Source organism: Piliocolobus tephrosceles, chromosome 4 (assembly GCF_002776525.5).
Source record: "Piliocolobus tephrosceles isolate RC106 chromosome 4, ASM277652v3, whole genome shotgun sequence".
NCBI lineage: Eukaryota > Metazoa > Chordata > Mammalia > Primates > Cercopithecidae > Piliocolobus > Piliocolobus tephrosceles.
In genome coordinates this window covers 160896273-160919922 of record NC_045437.1, presented here as the reverse complement: position 1 = coordinate 160919922, position 23650 = coordinate 160896273, and the positions used below count along the sequence as shown (strand labels likewise).

The 23650-nt window shown below is 38.1% G+C and overlaps 1 protein-coding gene across 1 annotated transcript in view; it reads left to right on the top strand.

The window, feature by feature from the left end:
• The first annotated feature begins 3354 nt into the window (after positions 1-3354).
• The window catches only part of SLC27A6 (solute carrier family 27 member 6), a 65704-nt gene continuing 45408 nt past the window's right edge, over positions 3355-23650 (top strand). Inside the window, exons 1-4 of the mRNA XM_026454499.1 lie at positions 3355-3916; positions 4093-4836; positions 19670-19873; positions 23129-23287. Coding sequence (XP_026310284.1) covers positions 4356-4836; positions 19670-19873; positions 23129-23287 — 844 coding nt within the window. The 5' untranslated portion in view covers positions 3355-3916; positions 4093-4355. The remainder of the gene's footprint in view (positions 3917-4092; positions 4837-19669; positions 19874-23128; positions 23288-23650) is intronic.

The following is a 23650-nucleotide window of genomic DNA, read 5'->3' as shown; positions in this document are numbered from 1 at the left end:
AGACCCTCAGCTGCAGGTCTGTTGGAGTTTGCTGGAGGTTCACTCCAGACCCTGTTTGCCTGGGTATCACCAGCAGAGGCTGCAGAACAGCAAATATTGCAGAATGGCAAATGTTGCCACCTGATCCTTCCTCTGGAAGCTTCATCTCAGAGGGGCACCCAGCGTATGAGGTATCAGTCAGCCCCTACTGGGAGGTGACTCCCAGTTAGGCTACTCAGGGGTCAGGGACCCACTTGAGCAGGTAGTCTGTCCGTTATCATATCTCTAACTGCATGCTGGGAGAACCACTGCTGTCTTCAAAGCTGTCAGACAGGGACATTTCAGTCTGCAGAAGTGTCTGCTTCCTTCTGTTCAGCTATACCCTGCCCCCAGAGGTGGAGTCTACAGAGGTAGGCAGGCTTCCTTGAGCTGTGGTGGGCTCCAATCAGTTCGAGCTTCATTGCTACTTTTTTTACCTACTCAAGCCTCTGCAATGGTGGACCCCCCTCCCCAGCCTTGCTACTGCCTTGCAGTTAGATCTCAGACTGCTGTGCTAGCAGTGAGCAAGGCTCTGTGCACGCCTCTTATTTTTAATGTTCAGTTTGCTTCATGAGTCCTTGTGTTGAGTAATATTCTGGGCAATGATTATTCATTAATACAAATAAACATTAGATTATAGGAAGAGTAATCTTCCCATGAAAACCAAAGTTATTATCAGATCCTAAAAGCAGTAATTAAAAACTGAGCAGGACCCCATTCCCAGGTAGAATTGTAAAGTGGATGACTCCTGCATCCAGCATTCTCCCATTCATTTTTAGAGCCATCCAACTCCCTCACTCACCTCACTGCCATCCCCTTTGCCAAGACCCAGCTGCAGTCTAGATAATCAGAGTTTCTTGGCCCATTTCAAGCACTCATCATGATGTTTAGCCACCAACCCCGCATTGTTTGGCATCTTTCTAAATTTCTTGGTTTTTACTGAAACCTCCCATAATCCAAATGATGACTGCTATAGAATTGCATCAGAAGACCTATGAAGACAAGTGATTTGACAGCACAGAGTCAGAATGCTTAGGCTACAGTGGCAAAATCCTGTGGGCTCCATGTCTGTCATATGTTGCTATTTGTTCAGTCTTACTTTGATCTACTCACTAAACAATTTGTCTTCTACAGAGCTGAGGGTGCAACGGTGGTCAGTAGTGGGTTAAAGAGGAAAGTCAAATCAGAAATGAAGAAGGGGTTGAGGAGACCATATGTAGATTAAAAATAAACTTTTTTTGGCATTGATTTTCATTTAGTCACAATATTTTTATTTTCAAATAACATTAAAGAAAAACATACAGTCTTTATATTTTCTAAAGGAGAACCAGAGAAATATCGCACTGTTCCTATTCAAAAGTAATGTTAGCAGGAATGTCTAGACTATTTCTATGTGTTTATTTCTCTTTATTTTAGTGAAATAATAGATTTACTCACTTGCAACTAACTGTCGCTGTATTTCTCCCATTTCAAAATACTTAACTATTCTAGCTAAAAATTGTATCTATTTTACTTAGCTGCCTTTAGTAGCATTTGAAAGTGAATGCAAAATTTCTGGACAAAATAGAAACAGATACATGGGCTAATATAGGTATATACACAATACTGTTAACTGTCCCAAGATTTTTCATTGATTACCTCTTCCATGGTGATATTTCAGGCATAAACTTGGTTTGGGTTAGTACAAATTCTGGCCCAACATATACTTACTTGTAGTTCTTCCTAATAAATCAAACAAGCTCACATTTATGGTGCTGAATATATTCTAGATTCATTGTATCTGTAATTGCTAAAAATTTAGTTTCATACCTTAGGATGGTATTAGAATGTCCATGATAAGAAAAATAAGTGTAGCAAAATGAGTTTTTTTGTGAATTTAATTTTATTCATTTTAAAATGTGGTCCTCTATTATAAATGGCATTCCCTTCCTTCTTTAAAATAAATCCTCTCTTTATGAAACAATGGTAACAGTAGATGTTCAGTGTTGTAATGTGTGCTTAATGTTTTCAATGTAGCAAAATAAAAGAAATGCCACGCCTATCTTTCTGTATCGCCTCTGGAGAAGGACAGATTTTACTCATTAAAACTACAAAAGTCTAAGACCAACTGCTCCATATTCTTTTGTGTTCTTTAAATGTTATTTGGAGGTGACTTAATTAGACTAAAGCTAGAAGAGAAAACAAAAGAATGTCAAAGATGTTTTTCAAGTTGTAAACTAACATTGCAAGTTATAAGCTACTTGATACTATTTCTTAATTAAAAAGATATTTCTGAATCAAAAAGATCAGAGCTTCTGAGTAAATTTAGGAAGCATTTTTTTTTTGTCCTTTACAGAAAAGGGCTTTAAGAGTCTATGTTCCTTTGGCTTTCAGAGAGCTCTTCACTGTGACTTCAAAGTAGTCATTTTCAGATGAATAAACTGGAGCTCGTCTTTGGAATTATCAGTTTTTCTTTTATTACAGAATCTGAGGTTAGCCAGAATCCATCTGCAGAACATAAGGCAGAAGGGAGAAACACCTGACAAGCTGAGGCCATCCTTAATTATTTTAACACATGCAATTAACCATTTATATTCACTTAAAAGCAGACAGCTAGGATGATGGTGTCTGCTAGAAAAAATACGTGTAATGAAATGTTCTTTAGTTTTTTTATCTTTAGTAAAATTTCATCTTCGTATAAAATTTTATTATCCATTTCACTAACTTGTTACTTCTCCACTCCACCTTCCCACTCCCTTTAGAATCCTTAGTTTGAAGACATAATTCTTTAAATGATCTGTCTCGGGGAGGGGGGATTCCTGTTATTCTTAAGGACTGAAAATAGCATTATAAACTTCGTTTTATTTTTAAATATGAATATCGACTGAAGCACTCAATCAATATTGTTGCCAGATTTTGTAAAATGCACTGTCTTGACTCTTTAACGACAGAGTTCTAATATAAATGTAAAAACCAACCTATCAATATGCTTTCCAAAAATACTTTTTGTAAAGAACAGTACAATTTTGTGATATGTCCAAATATTCCTTTCTTACAAAAATTATTGGATCTGTCCAGTTTATAAATATTCCGTCCCTCCCTCCCTCCCTGCCGCGCTCTCTCTCTCTCTCTCTCTGTAGTTTTTTGGTGTTTGTGCTTTTCTTTCCATTCTCTAGTTATTAATTGGTTCAATGGATGACCTTTTGTGCGACACTGTTCTACCTTACCAGCTTCGCCAGGGCCCCCGCGCCGCCCAATTCCACCAACCCTGGTTCTCCTGTGACCCCAAGCCTTCCAGATCCCTAGGTTTCCCCCCACGGGACTGTCACATTCTTCCCCGCCGGAGACGCCAGTCGCGGGCTTCCTCCCTGGGGTGTGAGCAGGTCGGCGCGACACACCTCTCCAGGCGCGCGCCCAGGGACCCGCTGGCGGAGGCGCCCAGGCAGTTCCAGCTGCGGCACTCCAGGGGAAGTAGCTGGCCCTGAGCCTGGAGGCCGAAGGAGGGGAGCAACGCTCCTGCCGCGATTCGGAGAAGAGATACACTAGGCCAGCCTAAGGACACTCCGAGTGCGAGCTGCGGCTGGGGTAGGGGCGGCCCCTTCCAGTGGGCGCTTGGGTCACCTAGGAGCAGTTCTCCGGGACCCGTTGCATCCGAGGGACTGGGCGGGGCTGGGCGTGGCTGGACGCGGGCAGCGCTCAGGAGTCCCGGAACTCGCTGGCCCTGCGGCCACGGGCCGAGGCGTGGTCCTGAGCCCCTGCGCGGTTTCTGGTGCGTAGAGACTGTAAATCACTGCGCTTCTCAGTCATCGTCACCCCAGCTTTTCTCGGCTGGAATTCAGCCTCCAACTCAAGATCGCGGGAAGGACTACCTGAGAGGAGAAAAGCTTCTGTCGCTGGACCTTCTTCTGAGGGTGGTGAGGTTTGTTTAGGGTCGCAGAATCAGGGAGGACTGACCCAGCCCTCACAGAGAAGAGGATAGGAAAGTCCTGGAGAAGCCGCAGAGCACGGGCCGCTGCCGCGGTTGGGAGGCGAGGGCGCAGCGCTGGGGTCGTAGATTCCGAGACCCCTGAGGGTGGCTGTGTTGGTTTCTCGCAGGAGTCGGAGGCTCCCTGCTCTCTAGCCGCCCAGTGACCCAAGATTAATCTTCAGCACCACTTGGGGCGACCTTTTCAGTGCAAAGCTCTGATTCTGTTTCTCAGGATTCCTCCCCACCCCGTTCCGCCCCGGAAAAGCTGACAAGAACTTCAGGTGTAAGCCCTGAGTAGTGAGGACCGGCGGTCTCCGCGGAGAACTGTGCCTGGAAGAGAAGGACGCTGGTGGGGCTGAGATCAGAGCTGCCTTCTGGCCCCGTGGCCCCCATGCTTCTGTCGTGGCTAACAGTTCTAGGGGCTGGAATGGTCCTCCTGCACTTCGTGCAGAAACTCCTGTTCCCTTACTTTTGGGATGACTTCTTATTCCTGGTGAAGGTGGTGCTCATTATAATTCGGCTGAAGAAGTACGAAAAGAGAGGGGAGCTGGTGACTGTGCTGGATAAATTCTTGAGTCATGCCAAAAGACAACCTCGGAAACCTTTCATCATCTATGAAGGAGACATCTACACCTATCAGGATGTAGACAAAAGGAGCAGCAGAGTGGCCCGTGTTTTCCTGAACCATTCCTCTCTGAAAAAGGGGGACACCGTGGCTGTACTGATGAGCAATGAGCCGGACTTCGTTCACGTGTGGTTCGGCCTCGCCAAGCTGGGCTGCGTGGTGGCCTTTCTCAACTCCAACATTCGCTCCAACTCCCTCCTGAATTGCATCCGCACCTGTGGGCCTAGAGCCCTAGTGGTGGGCGCAGGTAGAGTATGGGGTGTGGTCTGCTTATACAGAATGGCAACCCACCTGCTTTCCTACCTATATTTTTTTTCTTTAGGATAATTCATAACTAATATTTTGGGTGAGTGAAGTGTGCATGTTAAGAGTACAAAATAGTTTTACAATTCTATGCTAGTTTAACACCTGTCTCCTCCGTTCAGGCACGCAGTTTCACAAAACTTGTATGAAATCTCTGCTTCCTACCATTTTGACACAGGGACAGTTTTACTGCTATTGGTACCTTCAGTGAGTGCACGAACACACAGAGAGAACTTGGTCAGTTCTAAATTTTATCAGCTCTGACAAAATGATGAATAGGAAAGTTATCTGACTTCATTGTGACACACCTACCTACCTCTAATTGTACTTTATCAGGGATGACTGCATTTGCAGAAGAGATACGTTTAATGGAAAGTACATGAATTCCTTTCTTCATGTCTGCTCCTATTTTATAGTGTCTGCAAGCTAGGACTTGCCTAGCAAGGTTGTGCTCCCACCTGTGAGCCAGAAGATGGGCTCTTGGCAGACTCTAGGACCCTTTCTATTTCTTCTTCTGATCCATGCGTGCATCTTTTTCTTTTTTTCACTAAGTTCTACCCTTCCTCCTCCCCCTACCTTGGAGTTAGGACATCTTACGCTACACATATTTACACTTAACTGTAAAGAAAAGCCTGGGATTTAGTGGCTAATTAGTAAAGAACCTAGGAAGATGGGTTGCTTAATGAAATAGAATTGAAATATGAAAAATGATACTTATTTGGTGTAATCTAAATGGTAGATGCAGATTCTTCTTCAATGGGGAAGGAAGGTGCAGAAAGAGGAAGATCAATTGCAAGGATCATAATGAAAATATTTAAGTATTTTAGATTAATAGATACATACCAATATCTTGTATGAAGTTTTTAAACTCACAGAACAATATGGAAAAATATATTTACACGCTGGTGATCTCTAAGGTATAGAACTTTTCAAATAACCTTTATCATATAATATTTATATATCAAACAAAAATGAGTTAGGCAGTATACGGAAAATGGGCTAGCCCTTCAAGGCTATCACTCTTCCTAGTTCTTTTCAGTTTAACTTGTGGTCTGATAAAGTGGCAAATGTTTACTTTTTCTTATTTATGTATTTATTTATTTATTATAATACTTTAAGTTCTAGGGTACATGCGCACAACGTGCAGGTTTATTACATATGTATACACGTGCGATGTTGGTGTGCTGCACCCATTAACTCATCATTTACATTAGGTATATCTCCTAATGCTATCCCTCCCCCTGCCCCCAACCCAATGACAGGCCCCAGTGTGTGATGCTCCCCACCCTGTGGTCAAGTGTTCTCATTGTTCAATTCCCACCTATGAGTGAGAACATGCGGTATTTGGTTTTCTGTCCTTTTGATAGTTTGCTCAGAATGATGGTTTCCAGCTTCATCCATGTCCCTACAAAGGACATGAACTCATCGTTTTTTACGGCTGCATAGTATTCCATGGTGTACATGTGCCACATTTTTTTAATGCAGTCTATCATTGATGGACATTTGGGTTGATTCTAAGTCTTTGCTATTGTGAATAGTGCTGCAATAAACATATGTGTGCATGTGTCTTTATAGCAGCATGATTTAGAATCCTTTGGGTATATACCCAGTAATGGGATGGCTGGGTCAAATGGTATTTCTATTTCTAGATCCTTGAGGAATCGCCACACTGTCTTCCACAATGGTTGAACTAGTTTACAGTCTCACCAACAGTGTAAAAGTGTTCCTGTTTCTCCACATCCTCTCCAGCACCTGTTTCCTGACTTTTTAGCCATTCTAACTGGTGTGAGATGGGATCTCATTGTGGTTTTGATTTGCATTTCTCTGAGGGCCAGGGATGATGAGCATTTTTTCATGTGTCTGTTGGTTGCATACATGTCTTCATTTGAGAAATGTCTGTTCATATCCTTCGCCACTTTTTGATGGAGTTGTTTGATTTTTTTTCTTGTAAATTTGTTGAAGTTCTTTGTAGATTCTGGATATTAGCCGTTTGTCAGATGGGTAGATTGTAAAAATTTTCCCCCATTCTGTAGGTTGCCTGTTCACTCTGATGGTAGTTTCTTTTGCTGTGCAGAAGCTCTTTAGTTTAATTAGATCTCATTTGTCAATTTTGGCTTTTGTTGCCATTGCTTTTGGTGTTTTGTCCTGAAGTCCTTGCCCATGCCTATGTCCTGAATGGTATTGCCTAGGTTTTCTTCTAGGGTTTTTATGGTTTTAGGTCTAACATTTAAGTCTTTAATCCACCTTGAGTTAATTTTTGTATAAGGTGTAAGGAAGAGGTCCAGTTTCAGCTTTCTACATATGGCTAGCCAGTTTTCCCAGCACTATTAATTAAATAGGGAATCCTTTCCCCACTTCTTGTTTTTGTCAGGTTTTTCAAAGATCAGATGATTGTAGATGTGTGTTATTATTTCTGAGGTCTCTGTTTTGTTCCATTAGTCTCTCTCTGTTTTGTTACTAATATCATGCTGTTTTGGTTGCTATAGCCCTGTATTATAGTTTGAAGTCATTTAGCATGATTCCTCCAGCTTTGTTCTTTTTACTTAGGATTGTCTTGGCAATGTGGGCTTTTTTTTGGCTCCATGTGAACTTTAAAGTAGTTTTATCCAATTCTGTGATGAAAGTCATTGGTAGCTTGGTAGGGATGGCATTGAATCTATAAATAACCTTGGGCAGTATGGCCATTTTCACGATATTGATTCTTCCTATCCATGAGCATGGAATGTCCTTCCATTTGTTTGTGTCCTCTTTTATTTCACTGAGCAGTGGTTTGTCGTTCTCCTTGAAGGGGTCCTTCACATCCCTTGTTAGTTGAATTCCTAGGTGTTTTATTCTCTTTGAAACAATTGTGAATGGAAGTTCACTCATGAATTGGCTCTCTGTTATTGGTGTATAGGAATGCTTGTGATTTTTGCCCATTGATTTTGTATCCTGAGACTTTGCTGAAGTTGCTTATCAGATTAAGGAGATTTTGGGCTGAGATGATGGGGTTTTCTAAATATATAATCATGTCATCTTCAAACAGGGACAATTTGACTTCCTCTTTTCCTAATTGAATACACTTTATTTCTTTCTCCTGCCTGATTGCCCTGGCCAGGATTTCCAACACTACATTGAATAGGAGGGGTGAGAGAGGGCATCCCTGTCTTGTGCCAGTTTTCAAAGGGAATGCTTCCAGTTTTTGCCCATTCAGTATGATATTGGCTATGCGTTTGTCATAAATAGTTCTTACTATTTTGAGATATGTCCCATTAATACCTAATTTATTGAGAGTTTTTGGCATGAAGGGCTGTTTAATTTTTTTGAAGGCTTTTCTGCATCTATTGAGATATTCATGTGGTTTTTGTCTTTGGTTCTGTTTATATGATGGATTAAGTTTATTGATTTGCATGTGTTGAACCAGCCTTGCATCGAAGGGATGAAGCCAACTTGATCATGTTGGATAAGCTTTTTGATATGCTGCTGGATAAGGTTTGCCAGTATTTTATTGAGGATTTTTGCATCGATGTTCATCAGGGGTATTGATCTAAAATTCTCTTTTTCTGTTGTGTCTCTGCCATGCTTTGGTATCAGGATGATGCTGGCCTCATGAGTTAGGGAGGATTTCATCTTTTTTCTATTGATTGGAATAGTTTCGGAAGGAATGGTACCAACTCCTCTTTCTACCTCTGGTAGAATTTGGATGTGAACCCATCTTGTTCTGCACTTTTTTTGGTTGGTAGGCTATTAATTATTGCCTCAATTTCAGAGCCTGTTATTGGTCTATTCAGAGATTCAACTTCTTCCTGGTTCACTCTTGGAATGGTATATGTGTCCAGGAATTTATCCATTTCTTCTAGATTTTTCAGTTTATTTGCATAGAGTTGTTTATAGTATTCTCTGATGGTAGTTTATGTTTCTGCGTGATTGGTGGTTATATCCACTTTATCATTTTTCATTGCATCTATTTGAATCTTGTTTCTTTTCTTCTTTATTAGTCTTGCTAGTTGTCTATCAATTTTGTTGATCTTTTCAAAAAAGCAGCTCCTGGATTCATTGATTTTTTGAAGGGTTTTTTGTGTCTCTATCTCATTCTGTTCTGCTCTGATCTTGGTTATTTCTTGCCTTCTGCTAGCTTTTGAATGTGTTTGCTCTTGCTTCTCTAGTTCTTTTAATTGTGATGTTAGGGTGTCATTTTTAGATCTTTCCTGCTTTCTCTTGTGGGCATTTAGTGCTAAAAATTTCCCTCTACACATTGCTTTAAATGTGTCCCAGAGATTCTGGTATGTTATGTCTTTGTTCTCATCGGTTTCAAAGAACATCTTTATTTCTGCCTTCATTTCGTTATGTACCCAGTAGTCATTCAGGAGCAGGTTGTTCAGTTTCCACGTAGTTGTGTGGTAGGCTGTAAATTCTTGAACTGAGGAAATTTGTTCACTGCTAAATTTTCAGGACTTATCACAAAGGAGATATTCAACAAATATTTATTACCTGAATGAATGAGTGAATGAATGGCATAATAAAAACTATGAGATACACATGAACACTTGCTAACTTTTAATTTACTTTGCATATTTTTGCAAAAAGTTGTCCACTCTACTGTTCATTTGGTAACTGGTTTTGAGGGTGGTGATATGGTTGTGATTTCCTTGTTGTGTTGATGTCAATGTTACTAATCATCACTCCCAAAAGGTACAAAGTGCTTTAGACATAGTGGGCACCCACAAGGTTTCAGATTTACTTGCATATAGTATATATTTTATTCTCCATCCTTTCTTAATACACCACATGTTAAATCATTATAATTATAAATAGAGACCTTTAAAAAAATATTCAATTACCCTGAACTCTTTCAATTTAGATTTTATATTATTTTGTGTTTCAACATATTTTGAAGCATTTCAGATTTCTCTTCATAAGAAATAAAAATCCTGTGTCTCCCCAAACCACTGAGATTACCTTTTAGTTAGCCTTGAGTACATGGCAACTTATTTTTGCTAGTGACAATAACAATAATAGCATTTGCCTGGTGGTTTAGCTGAAACCTTTTCCTTTGGCTTATTCCTAAAGACAGTTATCAGATACCAGCCATGATGGAAACTTCACCTATCACAGTGCACATTATCTGGCGTGGCCTAAGAAACCTGTTTGCAATTGGTTCTATATAACTTATGAAAAATAGAATTTTTCTAAAATGTACCAAAACAATATGTTTAAGGTTCTCTTTCAAACTACACTATTATTTGAAGCTACATGGAAATGCCTGAATACATAGTTCCAGGAGGTATAACTTAAAAATAGAAGGTAAAATCATTATAAAGCCAGCAATAGAATGCATATGTGATGATGGTCCCATAAGATTGTAATACTCTATGTTTATTGTACCTTTTTCTAGGTTCAGATAATATTTAAATACACAAACACGTATTACTGTGTTAGAATTGCCTGCAATGTTTTCAGCACAGTAATATGGTGTACAGGTTTGTAGCCTAGGAGCAGAGCATTAGGCTATATCGTACAGCCTAGGTGTGTAGTAGGCTATATCACATAGGTTTGATCAATGATTATCATTGGGTCTTGTGTGAATTAAATGTAAAGAACCCTACAGAATACCAGAATCATAAAGTATATTCAACAAATGGATGCAATCATTATTTTTAACTACATAATGGCAGAGACAGCCACCCATAGTAAGAAGTCACTTTTGCCCAGGTCTCTTCATTTGAGATTTGTTATATGGAGGGAAACCCACATAGTGTGTTACACAACCCTAGTGAGTTGACTTTAAATAGCTTTCTTTTCCTCTCCAGTAGCAGTACATCCATAACTACTTCCCAACCCTCAGTGGCCAAGGTTGGAATGCTCTCAGATATAGGTTTGGAGTGAGGTCACTAGCTCTTTTCTGGCCAAAAAGAAGAGGGTTCTTCTACTGTTAATAGCTAAGAGGTCATGAGGGAAATAGCCCTGATGGGGTCTGAGTCTTGCAGAAATACTACCTTAGTATTCACTGCCTTTTAAATATATATATATATTTTATGTGTGTGTATATATATATTTTATGTGTATGTATATATTTATGTATTTATATATAATATACTATATATATAAATATATATATCATTTACTTACTAATGAGTCTGTCTGTAGATGGCTTTCATCTGCATTTACTCTTCTAATTTCACCCCTTTCTTACTGAAAAATAGCAAGCCAGATGCAATATGCCTTCCTGTGCCATTTCAGTAATAATTATTCATTGACAACAGGTGATGTGTTCAAAATACCATCAAATTAAATGTTTGACTTTTTCTTTTTTTGTGTAATTTTGGTTATAATAATATAATGTATACATTATGTTATAATAATATTCCATCTGCTCCCCTCAAAAATGTGGGAACAACTGAGGGTGAAAACACATAAACCCACTTAGAAACTTGTATGCATATATTCAGGCCAGTTAAATCATGTCAGAGAAAAATATGTTATTGCAATAGAAAGATTTGTGCTTCTGTTATTCATCAATTTTATATCTCACTCCTTGAGAACTTTGCTATGTTAAGTGAGCCCCAGCTCACCCTGCCTGGTTACTTTGGGTAGGAAGAGGAAGGGCATGGTCTGACTTGGAAACAAAACACGTCAGAATCACTAGAAGCACTTCTCCCATTTAAGGACCTGGGTTCCCAATCTGTTTCTCTCCCTTCCAGGGTCTATGATCTCCTCTTTTCAGCCTTCAACTTTCTATTTAATGAGCTTGAGCTTATTGTATGTCATCAACATCATCATCATCATCATCATCATCATCATCATCATCATCATCTTCACAACCAACAGTAGTAGTAATAACAACAACCCCTGCAGACACCATTTAAGGAGGACTAATTCTGGGTCAGGCACCATAATGAATGGTTTATGTATTCCATTTAATTATCTCGACAACTGTATAAGTTGTATGGAATCACTTTTCAAAAGAGGAGAGGGAGACTCAGATAAATGAAGCGACTTGTCCAAGGTCACACAACTAGCAAGTGTCAGACATGCTGTTTGAATCCAGACTCTCTGGCTAAAAATCCTGTACTCTAGGGAATCAATCCAGAATTCCAGTGTTTTCCTGAAACTGTATGTTTTTGTTTTTAAGCTGGTGGGGTTCACAGTGTAAGTTGGAACCCATTCTTGGGCAATTTTCCTATATTCCAGGTGTTAACTTTTCTTGTTCTTCACTCCCTTCTCACAGGTTCCAATCCCTGCTCCCATAAACAAATAATAAAGCCAACACTTCATGTTGAATCCTTATATTTTTAAGGAAAAATAATTTATATTTGTCAGAACTGAATATAACATGATTGATGCATAAGCAATTTGATTCACAAATCTTTAAATTATCTTGGCAAGCAATACATGAAAAATCCAAGAGGAATAGAAGTTTAATCAGCTTGTGTTCGAATAAAATTATTTAGTCAGGTTAACATGACTTTCAGATGTTGATTTCAACAGCAGTGTATTGCAAGCTGTCCAAATATGTATTTTGATATATTTTTCTAACACTATTATTAGTTTTTATTTTATATCAAGAGGAAAGATATGATATAGCAAAAGCAATCTAAAATTATTTTTAACTTCACAAATGATAGTTTGAAAACTAAGTCAAATAAGCCATTTTCTCCAGCGTTCTTTGAGTATTGTTGTTAAAGCACATATAATATCCACTAACAGGAAAAGCAAGTCAAATAGCTTAACTTCTAAACTGTATCAGAACAATGGGTTTTTGACAACCTAATTGCAAGCTTTGTGTTGAAAAATGGGTGAAATAGGGAAATAATTTTTTGAAATAATGTTTAATGAGAAATTACTAATACTACCAGCTCTATAAAGATATTTTAAAGCTATACTTATTAAAAATTATAATATCACAAAACTAGACAGAGAATTGAGTGGAACAGCCTGAGTTACCAATGGAAAAGAGAAGAATTATTTAATAAATCATGTTTAGATAACTGATTTTAAAGATACATGTAATGAATGGCAATGTAGTAGTATAGGTCTTAAAGTTAACAGGATAGATTTTGAAGTCTAGTATATTTGAATGAAAACACAAACTCTATCATGTATTAACTTATGCAGGTCAGTCAGTTTTTTCTAATGTTCAATTGCCTTCAAATTCCTTATGTTCAGTCTCCTTAAAATGAAGATAAAAGATACTCCCTAGAGTTAGTATGATTATTAATAAACTAATATTTGTATAAATAGCTGGCATATTAGTCATGATAAAGTGAATTTTTGGACCTTATATGAAGTATTAATATCTATAGCTCAATACGAATTGTTTGAAGACATTGTTCATTTAAGCATCAATTTTCTTAGAAACCATAGCTACCGTGCATCATGTGACAAGCCTGTTGAACTGCTCTACACAATAGGATGGTAACTATAAGCATGTGGCAAGATCTCTAATTTCACTTTGAATTCTAATGTTGCTTTGCAGTATGGAAAGCTAAAGTTAACCATTTGTAGCTCAATTTCATATTAGGTTTATTAGTGCCTAAAAGTTTAAAGTTGAAATTCTTACCAGTGTATTAACAGCTATAATCAATCAATTCCCATCCCATATCTTTGAAAGTATTAGTTTGTTTTATGTAGAATAATATAGTTTTTAGTGCAGCATAAATGATATAACTCATACTAATGGCATATTAGAGGGATATATAAAATTTTTACCCATATATTTTGCAGTCTTAAAGATGTGAATAAGATCTAATGTTGATGAAGAAACAAGAAATCAGTTTGTAAAATAAATGCTAAAGGATTTTATGCAGGGATTATAATTAACATTTTTGTACTTGCAACCCCACCTAATAAAGTACACTGCATGTGGGAGGAAAAATATATGTAAGTTTTGAATGAACATGCTTCTTTGAAAACAGAAATTAAGCCTACAATGTAGACTTTGTTAAAGGTCATAGAAAATCCAGCTGTCGGGCTGGGCGCAGTGGCTCATGTCTATAATCCCAGCACTTTGGGAGGCCAAGGTGGATGAATCACCTGAAGTCAGGAGCTCGAGACCAGCCTGGCCAACATTGTGAAAACCCCGTCTCTACTAAAAATACAAAATTTAGCAAAGTGTGGTGGCAGCACCTGTAATCCCAGCTACTTGGGAGGCTGAGGCAGGAGAATTGCTTGAACCTGGGCAGCAGAGGTTGTAGTGAGCCGAGATTGTGGCACTGCACTCGAGTTTGGAGCACAGAGGGAGACTCCATCTCAAAAAAAAAAAAAAAAAAAAAAAAAAAAAAAAAAAAAAAAAAAAAACCAAAAAAACCCAGAAAATCCAGCTGTCTCATTTTCTTGCAGTAGTGTATGATCAAAATGGTACAAAGTTCAGTTTCTGTAACCAGTGATCTATCTAGCACCTATGGTATGTGGCCAGGTAGAGTGAACAGAAGGATGGAGGAGAACATACATCATTCTTTTGAGATGCTTACAATTCTACAGGTATCAATGGTAATACATTTCACTGAAGCATTAATCCTCATGAGACAAAGTCATTTCCTTAAAGTATTTAAACAAATGCTATTTTGTGTCAAGACAATATTCAGAATTTACTGTTAAAGGACATATATATATATATTTTAAGACGCAGTCTCACTCTGTCCCCTAAGCTGGAGTGCAGTGGCATGATCTTGGCTCAATGCAACCTCCGCCTCCCAGGCTCAAGCGGTTCTCCTGCCTCAGTCTCCCTAGTAGCTGGGATTACAGGTGCCCAGCACCACATCCAGCTAATTTTTGTAATTTTAGTAGAGACAGGGTTTCACCATGTTGGCCAGGCTGTTCTTCAACTCCTGATCTCAGGTGATCCACCTGCCTCAGCCTCCCAAGGTGCTGGGATTATAGGCATGAGCCATCATGCCTGGCCAAGATTTCATTTTATTAAGAAAGACTGGCAGTGATAATGATTTTTTATCCCCTACATGACTTTTCAAAGTTTTATTTTAGCTTTCTCTATCCTCACCCACATTTCCTACCACTATTGAAGAAATAATTTGGTTACACTAAATTCTGTTTGAGAATTCTAAGCATTTCACCTAAATAAAATTAATCTTAACTTATGAAAGAAATGACATTGTATCTCCTCGGATTCCTAGGAACCTTCTCACTTCCTTTTTTCTTGCTGTAAAAAGTATCACTCTTGGTACATACTTAGTTTCTTTGGGCTCTACAATTCCAACAAAGATTTGGAGCCACACTTAATCATATTTTAACTTTCTTGGCACTTATTTTCCCAATTTAGACATACATATCAGTAAGAACATATAAAAGTTTGTGCTGGAAATTTCTCATTCCAGATGAGATTTTTTGAAATTAAAGTAATAAAATGAGTCAGTTCAGAGATTTGTACTTACAAGTTCAAAACCTGAGAAAAAGTCATTACAACAAAATCTAGAATTAACATTAAAAAATAAATTCTAGACCCTTTGCTTATACAGCATTTTCATGTTTCTGACTTGTCACTCCTCCCATCATCCTTGGTGGTTTTTCACATCTTGCCAAAGCAATCTGTATGCAGCAGCATGATGTGTGTGTTAAGTAGAACTAGGCATTTTCCTGGACTCTTACATTTTACTTAGCTTTGTTATAGAAATAAAAATTAATAAGACATCTTCAGGCTATGAACCCCACTTTCTGCCACATATCAACTTCATTATTTCTCTGTTGCCTTCTACTTTCATACAGTTTTTATTTATAAGCTGCTTAGTCCCACTTGACATATTTCTCTTGCTGCTTCTTTGTGATCAATCTGGGTTACAGATTTCATGACAGTAAATCAAGAGTTTTCCCCCAATGTATTGCATTATAGTAGAACTAACCCAATGACTGACAGTTGGCCTTTTGAGGGAACCAGATACTGATTTATATTTCCAACGAAATGTTTAATGCAGAACTCTGAATTCAAACTCAAAGCAGAATATAGCTTGTGATTATTTTTAAAATTTTCTGTAAAAATTAGGAAAATATATACTTGTTTTAGGTGTAAAGGTCCATATTTTCATGTACAGAACTTGAGCATTCTGATCTGGGTCTTTTTTTTTTTTGAGACAGAGTTTTGCTCTTGTTGCACAGGCTGAAGTACAATGGCGCGATCTCAGCTCACTGCAACCTCCTCCTCTTGGGTTCAAGCCATTCTCCTGCCTCAGTCTCCTAAGTAGAGGGGATTACAGGCACCCACCACCATGCCTGGCTAATTTGTTTGTATTCGTAGTAGAGATGGGGTTTCACCATGTTGGCCAGGCTGGTCTCGAACTCCTGACCTCAGGTGATCCACCTGCCTCGGCCTCCCAAAGAACTGGAATTACAGGCATGAGCCACCGGGCCTGGCTGATCTGGATCTGTTTTACATTTAGCACCATTATTTTTTCTTTTTCTCCACTTATTTCTTTTATGAGGTAATTTTATAGTTTTAGAGTTAATTCGCCTATGGTTAGATTACTAATTCTACCATCCACCAACTTGTGAGCTTGATGTATGAGTTTCCTAAGGCTGCTATAATGACGTATCACAAACTTGGTGACTTAAAACAAGTGAAATTTATTTTCTCACAGTTCTGGGGGCTAGACGTCCAAAACAAAGGTGTCAGCAGGGTCAAGATCCTACAGAAGTATACAATATTTTTTTCTTGTCTCTTAGCTTCTGGTAGTTGCCAGTAATGTTTGACTTTCCTTGCATTACCTCCAAAAGGCCAGTGGGGTACTACTGTTTAATATCCCCAAGGATATTAATATAGATTTTAAGATAACCTATATAGCACTCAGGAATCCCTTGGACCTTCTGAATGTATAGCATATTATAGAAATAAGGAAATAAAATCAGAGTTGCCATGTAGAATATAAAAGTTGAACTTCATGTCAGAGATCCATGCTAAAGTAAGGGAGTGGTTAATTTAAAAAAATTTAAATAATATAAATAATTGCATGCCTCTCTACTCTGGAGAAAAAAATGATGCTTCACTTGCTTACACAAAAGGCTGTATAGGAATGATGACATTGTTTCTTTTGTATCCCATAGAGTGTTGGGTACCTCAGTGCGTAATTATTTCCTTATCAAGGACCCATTCCCACCTTCTGTCTCTCTTGTTTTCCACCACTACTCCCCTCTTGAACAGATGATATTTTTTTCCTGGGTTAATGGGCAAATCAAGAAGGTCTGGTTCAGTTTCACAGATTAACTCAACATAGTCTCACCTCAACAGCTGCTCCTTTGTTATCCTTGTAGCAGATCCTTCCTAAGAAACTTGATCCTTTTTCTTTCCGACCTTTGAATTGCGCCCCAGGCCCTTGACCTTGCCAGGATTCTTAAGTCCTTCAGGCCTGAAGACACCAATTCTTTAGGCTTTTCTACTCTTCCTTCTTATCTGGTCGACTTTGGTTTTGCCCAGGCCTTGCATCCTACAGCTGCTGATGGAGGGTCCACTCTTGCCTGCCAGTCACACCCTCCCTTGCACCATGGGTCTCACTGCCTTTTCTGGAAGGCATTCTTTTGCCCCTTTTGCTTTCAAAGGCTTTTATCTTTAATTAACGTGATCCAGAGAAAATCTCTAAATCTCCTCACTTAACTTAAAATTTGTTTGACCTGTACCTAGTACAAATTAATTGCTTTTAATTTTAATTTTAGTTTTTATTTTTATGGATTCAAAGGGTATATGTGCAGGATTATTAAATAGATATATTTCTTTTTTTTATTATTATACTTTAAGTTCTAGGGTACATGTGCATAACGTGCAGGTTTGTTACATATGTATACTTGTGCCATGTTGGTGTGCTGCACCCATCAACTTGTTAGCACCCATCAACTCATCATTTACATCAGGTATAACTCCCAATGCAATCCCTCCCCCCTCCCCCCTCCCCATGATAGGCCCCGGTGTGTGATGTTCCCCTTCCCGAGTCCAAGTGATCTCATTGTTCAGTTCCCACCTATGGGTAAGAACACGCGGTGTTTGGTTTACTGTTCTTGTGATATTTTGCTGAGAATGATGGTTTCCAGCTGCATCCATGTCCCTACAAAGGACAGAAACTCATCCTTTTATATGGCTGCATAGTATTCCATGGTGTATATGTGCCACATTTTCTTAAACCAGTCTGTCACTGATGGACATTTGGGTTGATTCCAAGTCTTTGCTATTGTGAATAGTGCCACAATAAACATACATGTGCATGTGTCTTTATAGCAGCATGATTTATAATCCTTTGGGTATATACCCAGTAATGGGATGGCTGGGTCATATGGTACATCTAGTTCTAGATCCTTGAGGAATCGCCATACTGTTTTCCATAATGGTTGAACTAGTTTACAATTCCACCAACAGTGTAAAAGTGTTCCTATTTCTCCACATCCTCTCCAGCACCTGTTGTTTCCTGACTTTTTAATGATTGCCATTCTAACTGGTGTGAGATGGTATCTCATTATGGTTTTGATTTGCATTTCTCTGATGGCGAGTGATGATGAGCATTTTTTCACGTGTCTGTTGGCTGTATGACTGTCTTCTTTTGAGAAATGTCTGTTCATATCCTTTGCCCACTTTTTGATGGGGTTGTTTGCTTTTTTCTTGTAAATTTGTTTGAGTTTTTTGTAGGTTCTGGATATTAGCCCTTTGTCAGATGAGTAGATTGCAAAAATTTTCTCCCATTCTGTAGGTTGCCTGTTTACTCTGATGGTAGTTTCTTTTGTTGTGGAGAAACTCTTTAGTTTAATTAGATCCCATTTGTTAATTTTGGCTTTTGTTGCCGTTGCTTTTGGTGTTTTAGACATGAAGTCCTTGCCCATGCCTATGTCGTGAATGGTATTACCTAGGTTTTCTTCTAGGGTTTTTATGGTATTAGGTCTAACATTTAAGTCTCTAATCCATCTTGAATTAATTTTCATATAAGGAGTAAGGAAAAGATCCAGTTTCAGCTTTCTACTTATGGCCAGCCAATTTTCGCAGCACCATTTATTAAATAGGAAATCCTTTCCCCATTTCTTGTTTTTCTCAGGTTTGTCAAAGATCAGATGGCTGTAGATGTGTGGTATTATTTCTGAGGACTCTGTTCTGTTCCATTGGTCTATATCTCTGTTTTGGTACCAGTACCATGCTGTTTTGGTTACTGTAGCCTTGTAGTATAGTTTGAAGTCAGGTGATATATTTCTTAATGGTGAGATTTGGGCTTCTGATGTGCCCATCACCCAAAGCGTGAATTGTAAACATTGTACCCAGTAGGTGATTTCTCACTCTTCGCCTCTCTCTCCCAGCCTCCCCCATTTTGGAGTACCCACTCACTTAACTTTTGGCTTTGGAATGATTTCTAAACCACAATGATCTTGTAATTTCAGAGCTGTCAGGAGATTCCCCCAAATGTTTTGCATTACAGTGAAACTGAAGAGTAACCTACAGACAGCTTTTTGAAATAACTAGCTACCGAGTTGTATTTCAAGGAAAATGTTCAGTGCAGTATCCTGAATTTAGATTCAGACAGAGTTTTAAATAGTTTTATTTAAAACTTGGCAGGGGAAAACCCATAATTTGAATAATAGAGTCTCTTAAATTCAGTCTGAATTGGACTGCTTGCATTGGTCTGTCAGGCAATAACTAAATTTCCCTTTCAGTTGGTCCTGTTGAAACAGAACCATAAAATGGCTGTGATATTACTTATCCAACATGAGAAAGAAATCAGCATTTTATTTACATTTGATCCCTGTTTAAATACACAAAACAACTCCAAAGTGAATGGTTTGAGATTTAAGGTTTGCTTACCTCTTCCCAACCCTTTGGCTTTTAGATTTGCTTGGAACTGTAGAAGAAATCCTTCCAAGCCTCTCAGAAAATATCAGTGTTTGGGGGATGAAAGATTCAGTTCCAGAAGGCATAATTTCACTCAAAGAAAAACTGAGCACCTCATCTGATGAGCCTGTGCCACGCAGCCGCCATGTTGTCTCACTCCTCAAGTCTACTTGTCTTTACATTTTTACCTCCGGAACAACAGGTATGATCCAATTCTTCTGAAGGCTAAAATGAATGTGACAAATTTTCAAAGCAATGGTGTTGGGCAAATTTCTACCATGGGTAGTGACCAACCATCTGAGAACGCATGCTTGCAAGAAGATGTAAGGATCTCAGATGCTAGAACTTTCCAACTTGAATGGAAAGTTAATTATTTTAACTTCTACTTGAAAAGTCATCTTGTTCTTTTGGCGTTTGTCCCATTTGACAATATTTTCTTAAAGTTTGGTAGTACAAAGGGCACGGGAGCGTCCTAACACCCTGATCCAGTCTCTTTGCTCAGTGTATGATACTTGACTTTTTGGGTAAGATCTTTGTTAGCTTCTCTGATCCTCAAATTTGTGACATCTAAAATGAAGAAATTAGTTTAAATAGTTTCTACTGATTCGTTTGGATTTAAAAAGTGTTTTGATACACATGAAAACAGTTCTCTATATTCTTGTGTAAATTATTAAATCCTAAGCATAATCCAGGTATACCTGCAATTTAAGCACCGGTCACTGGCTCTCCTGATTTTGGTTAGGGTAATTGAATTATATGACAAACAGGAAATCTTGAAGGCATTGCAAGTTTGGAATAAGATAAAAAATGAAATCAAGTAAATAAACTTTATTTTAAGTAAATAATAGCAATAACAAAGAATAGTAAAACTGCCTGAGAATTCAAAAGAAGGGCCTGGCACAGTAACTCACACCTATAATCATATACTTTGGAGGCCAAGGCAGGAGGATTACTTGAGGCCAAGGGTTTGAGACCAGCCTGGGCAACATAGTGAGACCCCCATATCTACCAAAAAAAAAAAAAAATAGCCAGGTGTGGTGGCATACACCTGTAATACCAGCTACTCGGGAGGCTGAGGCAGGAGAATCATTTTATCCCAGAAGTTCGGGATTACAGTGAGCTGATTGCACCACTGCACTCCAGCCTGGGCAACAGAGTGAAACTCAGTCTTAAGAAAGAAGAGAAAGAGAATTCAAAAGATATGTTAAATTTAATTGATTTCTAGGAAAAACTGAGTGGTATTAATGGTAGCCTAAATAGGCTTTCATTATTAGTTTGAAGATGATCGGTGATTTGACTTAGACATATTAAGAGTATTCTGTTACTTATTTCTCGTGCATAGGTTGTGAGCAACTATTGCATAGTAAAATTTTTCTTACATTTTAAAAATCTGTTCAGTTCCTAATTGTAATCCCTTTTAGACTGAAGAATAGGATGTATTTTTTTTTTTTTTTTTTTTACTATGATTAGAACAGTTTTGATAAATGAACTGAAAACTGCTAAATATGTGTGTGGCTACTCTGTCCAGATGCAGGGAGCTTCTCTCGGAGATTCTTCAGGCTACCTAATCAGATCCACTGAATAATTACAGGTCTAGAAGTTGGCAGATTGAGCAGATACACAGTCCCTTAGGACAAAAGAATGGAACTAGAGATGACAGCTACAAAATTTTAGAAAAGGAGATGATAACTGAGTGTGGTGGCAGACACCGCAGACCCAAGAAGCTGAAGCTTATGGTAAAGCCTTGAAGAAAACTCATTTGCCCCCACCAAACCCCAGAAAGGCTCAGAAATTGGGTACCAGGTACCTCACAGAGTAGAAAATAAAAGTGGAAATTTTATGGGAAGTTTGTTTAAGAAGGAACTGTAGTCCTGGATTGCTTCTTCCACCCTGATAGAAGTCCTGAGGCGTATTCTCTGGAAAAGATGAACTTCTGAAAATACCAGGAAGAACAGGAGTTTAAAAAGCAGGGGATATAAGAGAAAGTCTCCCTCTCTGTAAATATGTGTATATGTATGTGTGTATACATATATATGTATAAGTTCTCTTTAATATATGTAACTTCTTTTAATACTTGACTGTTTTAATCATTAAGATTCTTGTCTGAGGAATCTGAATAGCCCACATGTAAAAACTGAAAGACACTGATCATGATGGATTCCCCCAACAGAATGTTCTGGACAGTGAAACCAACTAGTAAATACGTGTTCTTTAGGCACAGAGATTCTAGTTAATGTTTTGCTTGTTTATTTTGTGTTTTTGTGTCTGCACTTTTAAACATAAACCGATAGTCAATAGTCTCCAGATATTTGAAAAAATCCTCCTGAATATATTCTAGATTGGATTGAGACCAATATAAACCAAAGATAAAAAGGATGTTGGAGAAAACTGACAAGATAGAGAGGAGAAATTTTCAAAAAATTGTTATTGCTAATATTCTGAAAGATGGGGACAAAAAGGGTCAATAATATAAAAATAACATACTATAAAAAGAGGAATATTCAGAGAACACAAGTGTTGGAAAATAAATCTCTCAAAAAGTAAAGCAAAAGGTAAGAGAAGAAAAATAGGATAGACAAGATTAGGAAATTAGTGATTCTGTCCAGGAGGGCTATCTTAAAAAAATCAAGAGTTCTAAAGATGAAAGGATGAACACACAAATAAATGTAACAAAAAAAAAGCAATGGGGGGAAAAAAACAGAAATAATGAAGGAACGAGAAGAAGGGGGTATGAATTTTTTTTTTTTTCAAATTCAAAAATATCTAGACCTATAAGACCTGAGTTGTTAGACTGAAAAGGTCTACAAATTTCCCAGCGAAATGGATAGATGAGACTGGTCCCAGTACAAGTCATCATGATATTATGAAAACTACTGAAAACTAACAGAAGATTCCAAAAATGAAATAATAGAAATACATGTTGCATCCAAAGCATAAGAAATCAGAAAGACTGATAATTGCTCAACATATATAATGGAAGTCAGAAGATTTCAGAGCAATGCCATCAAAGTCCTGCATAAAAATAATTTCTTACCTACGATTCTTTACAAGCAGCCATTCAAGTGTATGAGTGGAAAAAAAAGATATACTCAGACACATGAGGACTCACAAAAACTTACCTCCCAAATACTTTTTATCAGACAGCTACTGAAACCAAATGTGCGCTACCACTGTAATTAATTTCTAGAATCTTTGATCTATCCAGAAAGGCCAACTATAAAATTACATAGTGTTTGAGATACAGTCCTACTTAGCAACCTGTCAAAGGAGCGTTGCTAAAGTCAGAATGGCCTCTTTTACAAAGCAGATAGACTATGATATATTTTGTGTCACTTGCTAGTGTAGTTATCAGCATCATCTTCCTTTCTATTACTTCCTTTCTAGTTATATGAATATGTATACATATGTATATGTATGTGTGTGTATATATGTTTCCCGTTCTTTTCTTTTCTTCCAGGTCTACCAAAAGCAGCTGTGATTAGTCAGCTGCAGGTTTTAAGGGGTTCTGCTGTCCTGTGGGCTTTTGGTTGTACTGCTGATGACATTGTTTATATAACCCTTCCTCTGTATCATAGTTCAGCAGCTATCCTGGGAATTTCTGGATGTGTTGAGTTGGGTAAGGCTTTATTTCCTTTTTGATAAGTTTTCAAAATGCCTAATAATTAGCACAAGTGTTTATTAACATTTGAAGCTTTATCGGTAGAATTTAGAGTGATTATATGCATATTATTTTATTATACCACAGTATTTGTTTTAAAAAACCACACAATTTTATGGCATATTCAGTGTTTTCCTGAGGTGAAAAGAACAGTTTTCTGAGGATTTGGCCATGTAGTTGGAGCTGGCTATTGGCTGAGCTTCTCCCTCCTTGTGGTCACTCACCCTCAAACAATCTACCCCCAGATTCCTCAAATGGTAGTAGAAATGTTCCAAGGGAGTGAGTATGGAAGCTGCATGAATCTTAAGGCCTAGTCTTGAA